The sequence below is a fragment of the Xenopus laevis genome, chromosome 8L, assembly GCF_017654675.1.
Source record: "Xenopus laevis strain J_2021 chromosome 8L, Xenopus_laevis_v10.1, whole genome shotgun sequence".
Taxonomy (NCBI): domain Eukaryota; kingdom Metazoa; phylum Chordata; class Amphibia; order Anura; family Pipidae; genus Xenopus; species Xenopus laevis.
Genome location: NC_054385.1, coordinates 107480195 through 107494447, shown reverse-complemented (window position 1 = coordinate 107494447; position 14253 = coordinate 107480195). Strand labels below are relative to the sequence as shown.

Below are 14253 nucleotides of genomic sequence, written 5' to 3'. Positions count from 1 at the left end.
TGTTCTGCCCCTGACAGCAATCGTACGAAAGTTTATATCCGACAAATCTGGTGACCGTCTCCCACTGAAAATCGTCTGATCGGCAATAAATGCATAGAAATTATCAGCAGCCGACAAATCTTTTAACCTTTCTGATCAACCAAACGACTGATCTCCGTGGGATGAAAAATGTTGGGACTCTCCACACACAGTCTGAAAATCGTTTGAATCGAGGATTTGTACGAGTGGATCTTTGCGTCTATGGCCAGCTTTAGTGATGCTGAGGCCTGGAGCCAAATAGCTAATACGAGGTCCCATTATTTACACGAATAACAAATATCCAACCTGTAGGACTCCAGATAAACAAAATGAAAAAAATAAATGCTTTTATATTATAGTGCTGCTGTACCTAGGAATACTTACATTTGCCCATGTGCTTATAGATTCCCACAGAATGGTCCTTTAAATAATGCTAAAAGGTATCATGTCATCTCCACGTACTCCTTTCACGTGGCTCCTTTCATGGGGTGCACTAATTTATAAACACCCCATGGGCCTAATTTCTGAGGCTCTGCCAGAGCACCCACAATTGCCCCTCATCACCTTCTGATGCTTCTCATTGTGTTGAATCTATCATGGAAGATTCGACCGAATCTGAGCCCTAATTTGCATATGTAAATCAGCGAGGGGGAAAAGAGAAGTAAAAAAATTTGACTTCCTTGCTTTGTGAAGAAAAGTCCCATGATTTTAAGGATTCGGTTCGACCAGGCACAAGGATTGGTCCGAATCCTGCTGAAAAGGGCCTAATTCTGGCCGAATACCGAACCAAATCCTGGATTCGGTGTATCACTAGTTGAGTGGGAAGTGACTAAAAGTCCAGTGTTTTCAGGCTACGCTCCTCTCAGAAACAACATCGCTGGTGCTTTCACTTATTGAGCCTATGTGTGCCATAGATTTAAGATAGTCATATTAAGGCTAAGTTACCCTAAAATATCAAGCAACCCCATTTACAACAAATGTGTAAAACAATGTGACTCTGCTATAAACTAATGTAAATATCATGACTTTTGTCATTAAACCTCAAATTATTATTCCCTTACAGGAGTTTTTGGTGGAAAAAGGGCTCTGGATAAGCTGGCTGCGGGGGACACTAAAGGTTAGTTAAAGGGATTCTGTCATGATTTTGATGATGTCGTTTTTATTTCTAAATTATACTGTTTACACTGCAAATAATTCACTCTACATTTGTAATATTAGCATGTAGGCAGCCATCTCAGGTCATCTTGCCTGGTCATGTGCTTTCAGACTTTAGGATGGAACTGCTTTTTCAGGCAGGCTATCATTTCTCCTACTCAGTGTAACTGAAAGATTTGCAGCGGGACATGGATTTTTACTATTGAGTGATGTTCTTATATCTACCAGGAAGCTGCTGTCTGGTTACCTTCCAATTGTTCTACTGATGGGCTGCTGGGGGAGGTGGGATGGTTAGAGGTGATATCACTCCAACTTGCAGTACAGCCGTCAAGAGTGACTAAAGTTTATCAGAGCACAAGTCAGATGACTCACGTGCACCTGGGAAACTGAAAATATATCTAGCCCTATGGCAAATTAAATATAAAAAAAATTGTTTGCTCTTTTGAAAAATGAATTTCAGTGCAGAAGTCTGCTGAAGCAGCACTATTAACTGACGTGGTTTCAAAAAAACTTTTTCCCACTACAGTATCCCTAAAGCCTAGAACTAAAGCCTGACTAAAGAAGTGGCTAGAAATGTTTTGTGCTTCTGTACCAGCCCAAGGCAACCACAGCCCTTTAGCAGTAAATATTTATGTCTTCAAAGATGCCCCAGTAGCTCCCCATCTTCTTTTCTGCTGATTCACTGCACATGCTCTGTGCTGCTGTCACTTACTGAGCTTAGAGACCCACTCACAATATACAGTACACATAGAATATAAATGTCACATTATAAGGCTGATTAGTAATTAATACAGATAATTACTACATGGCAGCACAGAACCCAGTGCAAATATCATCAGAATTTAATAATCAGCCCTGTAGCATCAGCTTATATTACAGACTAACTATTTTCTGCTGGATAATTTGTGACAACCCCTAAACATAGCTTCTCAACAGCTGCTCAGAGCCCACTGAGCATGTGAGTGTCACAGACACTTTCCAAGATGGTGACCCCCTGTGACAAGTTTGAAGTCCTGGATCATTGCTGCTATTGACAAGCTGAAACTTTCGGCTGGTGCAATAAGGTCACTATATGAAATATGGCATTTTTAGTCGTATTCATTTTTAGAGTTTAGTTCTCCTATAAGTCCAACAGTGAGATTTCTGTTTGTTTCCTCATTTTTCTTTAGTGATGAATAATGAGTAATTTGAACAGACAGGGCAACCAGCAGAGCAGGAGCACTTTATAGGCAATTGTACAATGAAATTATCTTTTTTTTTGTTTTTCTATCAAATAAAGCTGTCAAAAGGACGGGACCTATCTGTGTGAACACAGATGTTAAATGCCATGAGGTATACGTATTATGATTTGGTGGGCCCCCATATGTAGCCGTTATGATAATTGTTGGTTTTGCAGGCATTTCCCCAGTGACACTTTGTGTTCCCTTGTAAGACATGAAAATATGACTCTCTGTTGCTAGCTGCCTTTACAATAGACAGAGGTCTATCAGAGGTTGTCTGCATGTACTCTTTCTTGATCTTTACTGGCATATCCGTACAGGCATCCCAGTTATATTCTACCAACGCTAGGTCTTTTAAAGGGGAACAATCATGAAAATGAAAATATAATAGAAGCTTTATAATACTGAAAGAAAAAACATATCTAAATACAATCAATTAAATATTCTGCATCGTTTTTTAAATCAAGTTTATCTTCACTATTCTTCTCTCAGCATCTGTTTCTCATCATTCTGCAGCAGTTGGGTGTCAGATGAATGATCCAATATATCTTATAGGGGAGCTTCATTTCCTAGCAGATGTATTGGAGCTCACTCAAATAACGGATTCCAGTACAATCTAACAAAACAACTGCCTTTTGCACAAATCCATCATGTAGAGAGACAGGTATTTTGGTGATTTTAATGGAGTGAGCTCATAAGATATATTGGATCTAACTGTCAATGAATATCTGACACCCAACTCCTGCAAGAAGACTTAATGAAGAGAAATGGGGTAATGGGGTTGCTTAGACAGAAAAAGCTAGTAGGTTTGTAAATATGCTGAATGACAACTTTTTATTCCAGCTCGTTCAAGAACCTACTAGGAATAACTCTCTTTTGGACCTTGTAATAACTAACAATACTGAACTCATCTCTAACATTTGTGTGGGTGAGCATTTAGGGAATAGTGATCATAACATGGTCTCCTTTGAGATTCTGTTTCAGAAGCAATTCTATAAGGGAGTAACTAAAACACTAAATTTCAGACGTGCAAACTTTGACAGTATAAGGGCATCTCTGCAACATATTAAGTGGGAAATGCTTTTCACAGGGTTAAACACAGAACAAAAATGGGTAGTCTTTAAAATGCTGCTTAATAAATATACTTGTCAGTATATTCCACTTGTAAGCAAGGAACGTCGTTGCAAAGCAAAACCTTTTTGGTTCAATAGAAGCGTTGGTGTTGAGGTGGGTAAGAAAAGACGTGCTTTTAAGGCTTTCAAGTTAGCTGGTACAGCCGAAACATTTATAAGGTTCATGGAGGCCAATAAATCATGCAAAGAAGCTATAAGGCAAGCTAAAATTGCTATAGAAAAGGATATTGCAGCAAGCAGTAAAAAAAATCCAAAATTATTTTTTAAATATGTTAATAGTAAAAAAATGAAGCAGGAAGGGGTGGGACCCTTACTATCAGAGGGGGGTCAGCTGGTTGATGAAAACAAAATAAAAGCGCAGATTCTGAACTCGTATTTTTCATCTGTCTACACAAATGAGGAACCAGTAAGTGAAGGTTTCCTTCTTAACAGTCCCAATTCTAGTAATACAACTAATGATGCATGGTTCACACATGAAGAAATTCAAAAGAAACTTGAACATGTTAAGATTAACAAAGGTCCAGGGCCAGATGGTATTCATCCCAGGGTAATTAGCGAGCTCAGCTCTGTGATTGCCAAACCTCTTTACTTAATTTTTCAGGATTCATTGAGATCTGGCATAGTGCCGAGAGACTGGCGAATTGCTAATGTGGTGCCTCTATTCAAAAAAGGATCCCGTTCTCAGCCTCAAAACTATAGGCCAGTTAGTCTGACGTCAGTGGTAGGAAAGCTTTTCGAAGGGTTAATAAAGGATAAGATACTGGACTTCATAGCAAATCATAATACTATGAGTTTGTGCCAGCATGGTTTTATGCGTAATAGATCTTGCCAGACTAACTTAATTTCTTTTTACGAGAATGTAAGTAGAGACCTCGATTCTGGGATGGCAGTGGATGTGATTTACTTAGACTTTGCTAAAGCATTTGATACAGTGCCACACAAAAGGTTACTGGTTAAATTAAGGAATGTTGGCCTGGAACATAGTATTTGTACCTGGATAGAGAACTGGCTAAAAGATAGACTACAAAGAGTGGTGGTAAATGGAACATTTTCTAATTGGACCAGTGTTGTTAGTGGAGTACCGCAGGGCTCTGTACTAGGTCCCTTGCTTTTCAACTTGTTTATTAATGACCTGGAGGTGGGCATTGAAAGTACTGTTTCTATTTTTGCAGATGATGCTAAATTGTGCAGAACTATAGGTTCCATGCAGGATGCTGCCACTTTGCAAAGTGATCTGTCTAAACTGGAAAACTGGGCAGCAAACTGGAAAATGAGGTTCAATGTTGATAAATGCAAGGTTATGCACTTTGACAAAAATAATATAAATGCAAGTTATACACTAAATGGAAATGTGTTGGGAGTTTCCTTAAATGAGAAGGATCATGGGGTCTTTGTAGATAACAAGTTGTCTAATTCTGGGCAGTGTCATTCTGTGGCTACTAAAGCAAATAAAGTTCTGTCTTGCATAAAAAAGGGCATTAACTCAAGGGATGAAAACATAATTATGCCTCTTTATAGGTCCCTGGTAAGGCCTCATCTGGAGTATGCAGTGCAGTTTTGGACTCCAGTCCTTAAGAGGGATATAAATGAGCTGGAGAGAGTGCAGAGACGTGCAACTAAATTGGTTAGAGGGACGGAAGACTTAAATTATGTTGGTAGACTGTCAAGGTTGGGGTTGTTTTCTCTGGAAAAAAGGCGCTTGCGAGGGGACATGATTACACTTTACAAGTACATTAGAGTACATTAGAGGACATTATAGACAAATAGCAGGGGACCTTTTTACCCATAAAGTGGATCACCGTACCAGAGGCCACCCCTTTAGACTAGAAGAAAAGAACTTTCATTTGAAGCAACGTAGGTGGTTCTTCACAGTCAGGACAGTGAGGTTGTGGAATGCACTGCCGGGTGATGTTGTGATGCTGATTCAGTTAATGCCTTTAAGAATGGCTTGGATGATTTATTGGACAGACATAATATCAAAGGCTATTGTGATACTAAGCTCTATAGTTAGTATAGATATGGGTATATAGAATTTTAATTAAAAGTAGGGAGGGGTGTGTGTGTATGGATGCTGGGTTTTTATTTGGAGGGGTTGAACTTGATGGACTTTGTCTTTTTTCAACCCAATTTAACTATGTAACTACTAACTAACTAAATAAATATGAGAGCGGGATAGTGAAGATGAACTTGATTTCAGATATGATGCCGAATTTTTAATTTATTGTATTTAGAATACTTCATATTTCAGTATGCTGAAGCTTATAGTAAATTTTTATTTTTGAGATGGTTCCCCTTTAATGGTGCGAGAATGCATAGAATCACTTTGAAAATAGCTGGCAAGTTAATGCAACAACTTTAAGCAAAACGGTGCCTTTCTGTCGGAAAGTGGGAACTGTCACCCTTTACCATCTATAGTGCTACAGGTTGCCCAGCTCTCTTATAGGAGTTGTCGCTCTTTATACACATAGTCTGGCACAAGGGCAAGATTTGGTGTGGATCATGTAATAAAGAAGGCTGTTCTGTTAGACCGTGAATCACACATCTTTTTAAGGATGGCTGTGGTGCCAATTCATCTGTCTAATAATACATAAATAGGATCTCTTATCCACAATGCTCAGATCCTGAGGTTTTACAGATAGGGGGTCTTTTGTAATTGGGGTCTTCATACCTTAAGTCTGCTAAAAAATCATTTAAACATTAAATAAACCCAATAGGATTGTTTTGCCATCAATAAGGTTTTATGCAGCTCAGTTGTCATTTTTATAGAGAGAAAGGAAATCTTTTTTAAAAATTAGAATTATTTGCTTAAAATGGGACGGAAGACGGCCTTCTCGTGATTCAGAGCCTTGTAACAAGTTTACAAATAAAAAGCTATAATTACACAGTGAATTGCTTGCTATAACCAGTTTTTCTTTCCAGCCTAGAAAAATTGAGTTTATTTATTTTTATTTTTTTTAAGGTACTGGGAAACAAGCACAGGCCGTAATTGAGAATGTGTCAAAACCATTACCAGCCATAAGCAGCAATGCAAAAGGAAAAGACAGACTTACTGGCAGAGCCCAAAGGTAAATGCTGACTACTTCATTTAATGAACTGAACTGTGTCCTTGGTTATACTTTGTGTGTCTGGATACAGGTGAGTGATCAAGGCATTGATGGGGCTTAAACTGATTTTGCTCTGGGGTCAGTGTTATGAAAGCATTACATTAGGGGAATGTGTGAATGAATGTGTATTTCTTTGTATACACCTATTACATACAGACATTTATGCACTGTATGCAAGAGCTTTGTTGCTTCTGTAGTGTTTTTATATGAAGCTCTTTTGACCTTTGATTTCTGAACATTTTTGGCTATAGATTTATTATATCCCAGCAGACTTGAGCTTGCTACAAAAATAAGCAGTGGAGAAATTGGTTATACACAAGCTGATCCCTACGTTTTCCAAATAATGGGCCAAAGGGACAGAGCGTTTTTTGGGGGCCACACCCCTTATGGCTGCCTTCCTATCGGATGTGTTGAGCGTACAAAAATATCTAATCAAGGAATAGAGGCACTGCATCAGGGGTCACTCACTCCGTCTCTCACCCACCTTGCACACAGGTTAGACTAACACAAAAGCACCCCAAACACCAACCAACACCCACAAAACTCATTCGCTGCCATCATCTATCATTCACAGGCGATAGAAACCTAATGTGACTATTTCCCCGATCTCTCTAACAGGTAATAATTCACAATACACCAATGTATTAAACACTCTCTCAATATAGTCCGTTAGTTCCTACTGATTCAACAAGTACTTCAGCATGCAGAGGGTTAAGGCTCACAGTTACACTCTTTCAGGCTAGGTTCGTTTAGAGCACCAAAGACAATCTTATTAAATTCTCTTTAATATTAGAAAAGGTATAACAGTGCAATATACAGAAAGAGACATACATTCAATAATGCAATTACAAACAGTTGTAAAAGGGAAAACATGGAAAACCTATACTTCAAAGATATAGAATTCTTGGTCCTGGAGGCAAGGGGAGACAAACGGGATAACTTCCAATCGCAATTGGTCCTCCAAAGTAAATCCAAAGTTTAGTCAGAAGAGCTGACTATTTATTAGTGATTTCAGGGCACACTCCCCCCTCCCTCTGGAATGTAAGGGGCGTGGCCTAGCAGGACACAGATTAAGTTTTTGTGAGCTCCTGTGAGTAGGAACTGGACCAAGAATATAATGACCATAACTCCTTATTGGAACATAGCAGAGAGATATTATATTCATTGGTTATTAATTCTCTCAGAGATTCCATAGATACTAAACATCAATACTGTGTGACCTGCCCCTGCCCAGATATTCACATCTAATACACAGAGTACCAAGCCTAGTCATGTTTGGACTCGTTTGAAAGCTGAAATTGCCTTGAACCCATCAACTGTTTTGTATACTGTTGGTACAACAGGTATGGGTTCTGTAAGGATAAATATATTTGAGTATACATTATATGTGACCTTCACTTCACTTAGAGAAGGGCATTACAGCTCTGACCCCTCTGACCATAGTGAAAAGAGGCCTGTTATGTGTCTGATTTAGATGCTGGCAGAAATATTTCTCAGGATACCTTGGCCTGTTTTATTAACTATTACAGGCCTGTATCATGACCGTCATCATCATTATTTTTGTAGAATTTACAATGAATTTGCAACAAACGGGGTCCTGCAATCAGTTAAATATTGGAGATTAAAACAGGCTTATTGGATCCTGCTCTAAAGGTGGCCATAGATGCAAAGGAGGATTCGTACGATGCGTGGAGAGTCCCGACTTTTTTCGTCCGGCGGAGATCGGTTGTTTGGTCGATTGGACAGGTTTGATTTTGTCCCGACCGATCCCGCCGGAGCCCATTGCGCTCTCATCGTAATCTGATCGTTCGGCCCGATATAGCCATGCCGTTAGTGGCATATCGGGGAAATATCAGCTCGTTTGGCGATGTCGCCAAACGAGCTGATCTTTTAGTCTACGGCCACGTATGTACATGTCTATGTACATGTTAAAGTTCATTAAAACCTTAATGGTAGATTTCTCTAAGGAATTGTAATAGAGTAGCCTATATCAACAATGGCATGAACAGTTATCTTTCATTAGTTTACTTTATTTTTATATTTGCTTGGTAATTTTCAAGCTGCCTCCTTGCATATGAAAAATGATTGAGGCAGCCAAATTAGTCATAGACATGGCAGTTACGTTCAGATATAAATCACTCTGACAGTTTAGCAGGGATAATAAGCAAATTGGCACTAATTGGACTGCTGTAATACTGTTTTCATTACGAGACTGACTCCAGTCATCAGTGTTTCATTCTTTTAATTTGCCTTATGGGACCTGGCTGCTATAAGTTTGCATGAAACATGCCCATCCTTCTTAAACTAGTGGTTAAAGGAGAAGGAGAAGCTAAAATCAAGTAAGCTTTATCGGAAATGTCTATATAAATACACCAGTAAACCTGTAATGCTGCACTGAGTCCTCTGTCAAAAGAACACAGCATTTCATTCCTTCTATTGTGTATACATTGGCTTCTGTATCTGTACCAAGCTAATATGGCAGCTGCTATCCTAAACAAACAGAGCTTCTAGAGCAGTTTACTCAATTATGTTAAAACATTCTGCAGAATAAATATAGCGTTTTAGCTTGCACTAATCTATTTTGGCAATAAACTGCTTCGGTAGCTTTCCTTCTTCTTTAAATGGCTAACATTTTTGCTCATTTCTGTTGACACTTTTGTGACAATGTTAACCAAATAACCATGACATTAGCCCTGAATGCCTGGCTTTCCATCCTTAATTTTTTACAAATGCACTGCACCCGCTCGTGACAGTTCATAGTGCACATGTGCTGTCATCTCTAGTGAAATGCAGGACAATGAGGTCTTGTGATTAATTTGATTTTTTTTTTCCCCCCCACATATAGTCATGACTTCTTTTGGTGTTTGTTTCAGGTGGGACACAGAAGAGTGGTTGGATTCTGCCTATGTGTCTGAAGGAATTTCCGTGTTGGTTAGTGTATGTTTGATATGCTCAGGGACAGCAGGATCAAATATGCCTTGCACTCTAGTCACTTAAAAGGCTGGTGTGCAAGAATTTTTATAGGCAATTACTGTACTTATCCTCCCAGAAACTATAAATAGATGGAATGCAAATTATGACAAAAATTCAAATGATCTATAAATGAGTGAGTAATTGTTTCTGCTGATATTGCCAGGGGCATAACTGGAGGCTTACGGATCCGTTTGCATTTAATATGGATTCCCTTACAAAGGCCTAGCTCCAAGGATAGCAGAACAAGTAGCTGTTGTGGTTCCTAAAAATATAGACCATATAGAAGGACTCAATGTGGCATACAGTTGTTTTAAACTGATAACTCTCAGAGGTTTTGTGTGGACCTCCTGTTCTTGGTTATATGCCACTGCCCCCTGCTTTTGTTCTTAAACAGCCAGTTAATGAGTTGTTTACAGGAGCATAATACAATATGGCTAGGAATTCATGATTTAAACTTTACATTTCTTGAATTTTAATTCAAATTGGTTTTGTTTTTTTCTGAAAAACATTTTTAAACACTCTATAGTTTTTTATATTATTTTTTGTAATACCAATAACAAAAGAACAATAAATAACAAGAGAGAGAAAAACCGCCGAGGAAGTTGGAGTAATGCCATCTTAAATCTATTTTATTTTAGGCCAGATAAGTCTTTAAAGCTCTAAAAGCTAATGTGTTCGTTGGATCCATCCAGTAAAGAGCAACTTTAGTTTAGTATAGACAAGAAGTAATTAATGAGAGGTCTAGTATTATTTCTGGGCACCTGGGAGTCAACCAGGCCCATCAGGCGAATGATTGGGCTAAGGACTTTAGGCAGAATCAGTTCATTAAGCACCCAGTATCGTATAATTGTTTTTTTGTATGTTAAAGCTTCCAAGGCTGTTAAAATATTATTTTTATGTGATTTCCCCATGTCTTTACATTTTATTTTCTGCAGGGAATTTCAGAATGCAGAGATTATTCTGGCTTTATGTCACAACTTAAAAACACTGAAGTACTCAAGGGCTCTGAACAGTCTTTCAAGGAATATAATAATAATAATAATAATGATGCTAATAATAATGCTCCTGGGAGACACGAGCACGGCAGACAAAAGAGGCAATCGGAATGCAAAGAGAATGTAACAAATCCATCTTTACACAGGGGCTTTGGCGTGCCCAATGCTTATCTAGTTACATGCTCAGAAATATTACCTGAGATGTCGTCTAAAGGTTTTGGCGAAGGAATATTATCAGAAACCCAGTTTCACTTTCCCTCACATAAAAGAGTGGTCAAGAAAGATACTGATGCAGATTTATCATTAGAGAGTAGAGGAGTGGGTGACTACCTGTCAGTGCTGAACAGTGACTCAGAGCTGGCAGGCTTGGAAAATGTGAGAAGCCAGGGAAGAGGCAAGGAATGCTATACTAAAACACAGGTGAGTTCAAACTGTCAGTACAGTATATGCTTCTAAATCAAAAATGATCTAAAATGGATTCAAAGGAGGATGAGTACATTACATTTTTTCATACATCAAAGAGGCAATCTCCTAATGCAGCATTGTTGGATTAACTCTACAGATTAAACATCTACAGAGCCCCTTGTTTTGCCTGATTTTAACCCTTTTGTGGCATTAGTAGAAAACCAAATCCCCTCAATAGAGAACATAACCCCAAGAGCACCCATAACCCTCTAATTGACTTCAGTCATTCTTGGATTTTATGTACAGAGCATATGCTTTACAGTTTTTATACATAAATATTTCCGAGGGAGAAGAGAGGGTAAACTCCCGTAATAGTATCACAGTAGGTTCATTGACCACTGGCTGCAGATGAACTGCCTCACAAGAAGAGTCTATGATCACTTCTCTGAAAACTTGTTGAACCTAATGTCATTGTAATCTCTCTTGCTACTTGTCCCCTAGTGGACTATATATCGCAGTTTGGCTAACTTTTCTGTTGCCAAACTATGTAAATGTGACCCATGTAATATATTGAATATATATTGATATATACATGGGCGTGTGAGAAAGGAAACCCTTGACACCTACTTTATTAGTAGACCGTTTCTATTTCTGTTACAGGTGCACTGCTGTTAGCATGTGAAAATGCCTTGCTGAAGCCTAGAAGACTAAAGAGAATCATCCAAAAAAATGGATACTGTTTGGGGTTTTTTTTTGTTTCTCATTATGGGCATGCTGAGAACCATACATGTTTTTTTTTTTGCACTATTTACATTTTGCTGTTTGGTTTTCACCTCTTCCTTATCAAACGAATAGCATGTTACTACATTTTGCAGATTCTTTATTGAAAAATATTTTTCCTAATAAGACACTAAAGTAAGAAAACCTCTATGCGCTCACATACATGTTTTGATCTCTGTTATGTTTCACACACTTGCTGTTATTTGGGTACTTTACCCTTTCTAGCTACAGTTTCGTAGCTAGACAAAATACTGTACACGTTTTCTCATGTGGTTGCACCTTTCCTGCATTAAACCTTTGAACTGATTACTCTGCAGATTGTTCTTGAGGCTGTTATGTGAATTTGCTGATTGTTTTCCTTATTTTAGGTTTGCAGAATTCATAGTACCTACAGTGTTCTGAAAAACCAATCTAATCTAAAGCTTCTCACTTGATGCCGTAAGTCCATAATTAAGGGGTCCAGCTAGAGGGTCACTTAGAGATACTCTTCGGAGGAGAAATTGTTCTACGTAGGGCCAGAACTAGGGGTTGGCAGCAGAAGCATTTGCCTGTTGAGCAATATTGTGAACAGTTCCAATGGCAGTGATATAGGTAGCAGGTACGTGAGCATTTTTTTGGGGGGGGGGTGGGTAGAGGGAGTACTAGTCAAAGTAGTGCCTTTGGCACAATACTTATTGACCCAGCTCCGGGTTTAGGTATTCATGTAAAGATGGCTGATTCAGCCATGTTTACAAATGCAGCAGCCTTCTGAAAAGTAATATCCATGCCTCTAACTTTCCCAGTAGAACCATGCTTTTCTGTGTTTGAGCTGCACATGTTCAGTGTGATTGGGCTGTAGTAGCTAATTACTTTTCTTGTCTGAGACTAGTGATGCTGAGCCTGATGTTACCAGCCGGAGGATGGCCAAAGGCTTTTGACTCCAAAAAGGTACGAATCTTTACAGGGACAATTTATCGTTCTTTTCTGGAGACCCCTGAACCACAAGTGCATTACATTAACATGGTACCACAGTTTTTGTTTTGTGCTTATCATCTTTAGCATAATCTTTGGTGGGATTATAGTGTCTTCTTAGGTCTCATCTATATTTTTCTTTTTTGTGTTAGTAAGTGGCTGCTCAAAAGTAAAAGGGCACGTCTTTATGGTAGTATCATGCCATGGAATGACTAGACATCTTGTTGAAATAGAACGCAGAGTAGGCGGTGAATACAGATTCATTTACTGCCAAAGAACTTATTTCAGTCTTATTTTATCTTTCAGTAGGACAGCACAAACACAAGGCCACAGTAAAGGTGAATATCCCACAATACTTGGTTACATAATGCCAGTACATTATACTCTTTTGGAAAGTGCCAAAAAAAAATGTGCTTCAGGTTGATTTATTGAAAAGTTGTGCAAAAACTCTACTAGTCCTGTCCATCTGTTCCACATCTAGCTGCATTCAATACACTGCACTGTAAAATATGAACCAACAAGCAGCTAGGCTGATTAGATAGGGAACTGAAGCCTGTATTTTGCTTTTGTGAGGGCTGTGATTGGCTGTCCTCCTCCTACTGTGCTTCTGGCAGGGACCGTTGGGACATGCTCACACCGCATTTGAAACAAGACCATGGACCATAGAAGATCTATAGAGTCTCCAATAAAGGGTAATTTTTGAAGCTAAAACCAGCACCAGATATTATTCATTATTATTCAGGATTGATGGGGGGGGGGGGGGTTCACATCCTATAAGATCACAATAACCTTGGATATTATGTTTGTCCTATAAATCATCCAAGCCACTCTTAAAGGCATTGATAAAATCAGCCATCACAACATGATCTGGCAGGATATTCCACATCCTCACTGTCCTTACTGTAAAGAACCACCTACACTGCTTCAAAAGAAAGTTCTTAGTCTAAATGGGTGGCCAGTGGTGCGTTGAACATTTCTATGGGAAAATTGATCCCCCACAATCTATTATGTTCCTGTTGAGTTTGTAAAGAGTAATCGTAAGCAACTTTTCCCCAGCAAAAATAACCCCAACCATGACACAGTCTACCCTCAGTTTAATTCCTTCATCCCTTTAACCAGTTTAGTTGCACTTAGTCTCTGCACACTCTCCAGCTCATTTATATTCCTCTTAAGGACTGGAGCCCAAAACTGCACTTCATACTCCAGGTGAGGCAAAGTGGCAAAATTATGTTTTCATCTTTTGTTTTAAAGTACTGTCTTGCATAAAAAAGGGCTTTATTTGCTTTATAGCCACTGAATGACGCTGCCACAGCTAGTTATCCACAAAAATCATTCTCAATCAAGAATACCCCCATGTTTTACCTCCAAAAGACTCCTTGCTGTAATAGTAGCGTTCTTATCTTAACTAGTTTGACTGCCACAAACATTGGGTGTAAGGCTTATGTTCTAGTAGAAAGTTTAAATTCTCACCTTAACAGCCACACAACAATTCAAAATATATGATTAAAAAAATAAAGAA

The 14253-nt window shown here is 38.7% G+C and overlaps 1 protein-coding gene across 4 annotated transcripts in view; it reads left to right on the top strand.

Moving 5' to 3' along the window:
• LOC108699256 (coiled-coil domain-containing protein 9B) overlaps positions 1-12089 on the top strand; it is a 41435-nt gene extending 29346 nt beyond the window's left edge. For all 4 annotated transcript variants that reach the window (XM_018231230.2, XM_018231231.2, XM_041573378.1 and 1 more), the window contains exons 10-14: positions 1082-1135; positions 6486-6591; positions 9504-9561; positions 10539-11018; positions 11664-12089. In XM_018231230.2, the coding sequence (XP_018086719.1) occupies positions 1082-1135; positions 6486-6591; positions 9504-9561; positions 10539-11018; positions 11664-11678 (713 nt within the window). In that variant the 3' untranslated portion in view covers positions 11679-12089. The remainder of the gene's footprint in view (positions 1-1081; positions 1136-6485; positions 6592-9503; positions 9562-10538; positions 11019-11663) is intronic.
• The last annotated feature ends 2164 nt before the right edge of the window (positions 12090-14253 follow it).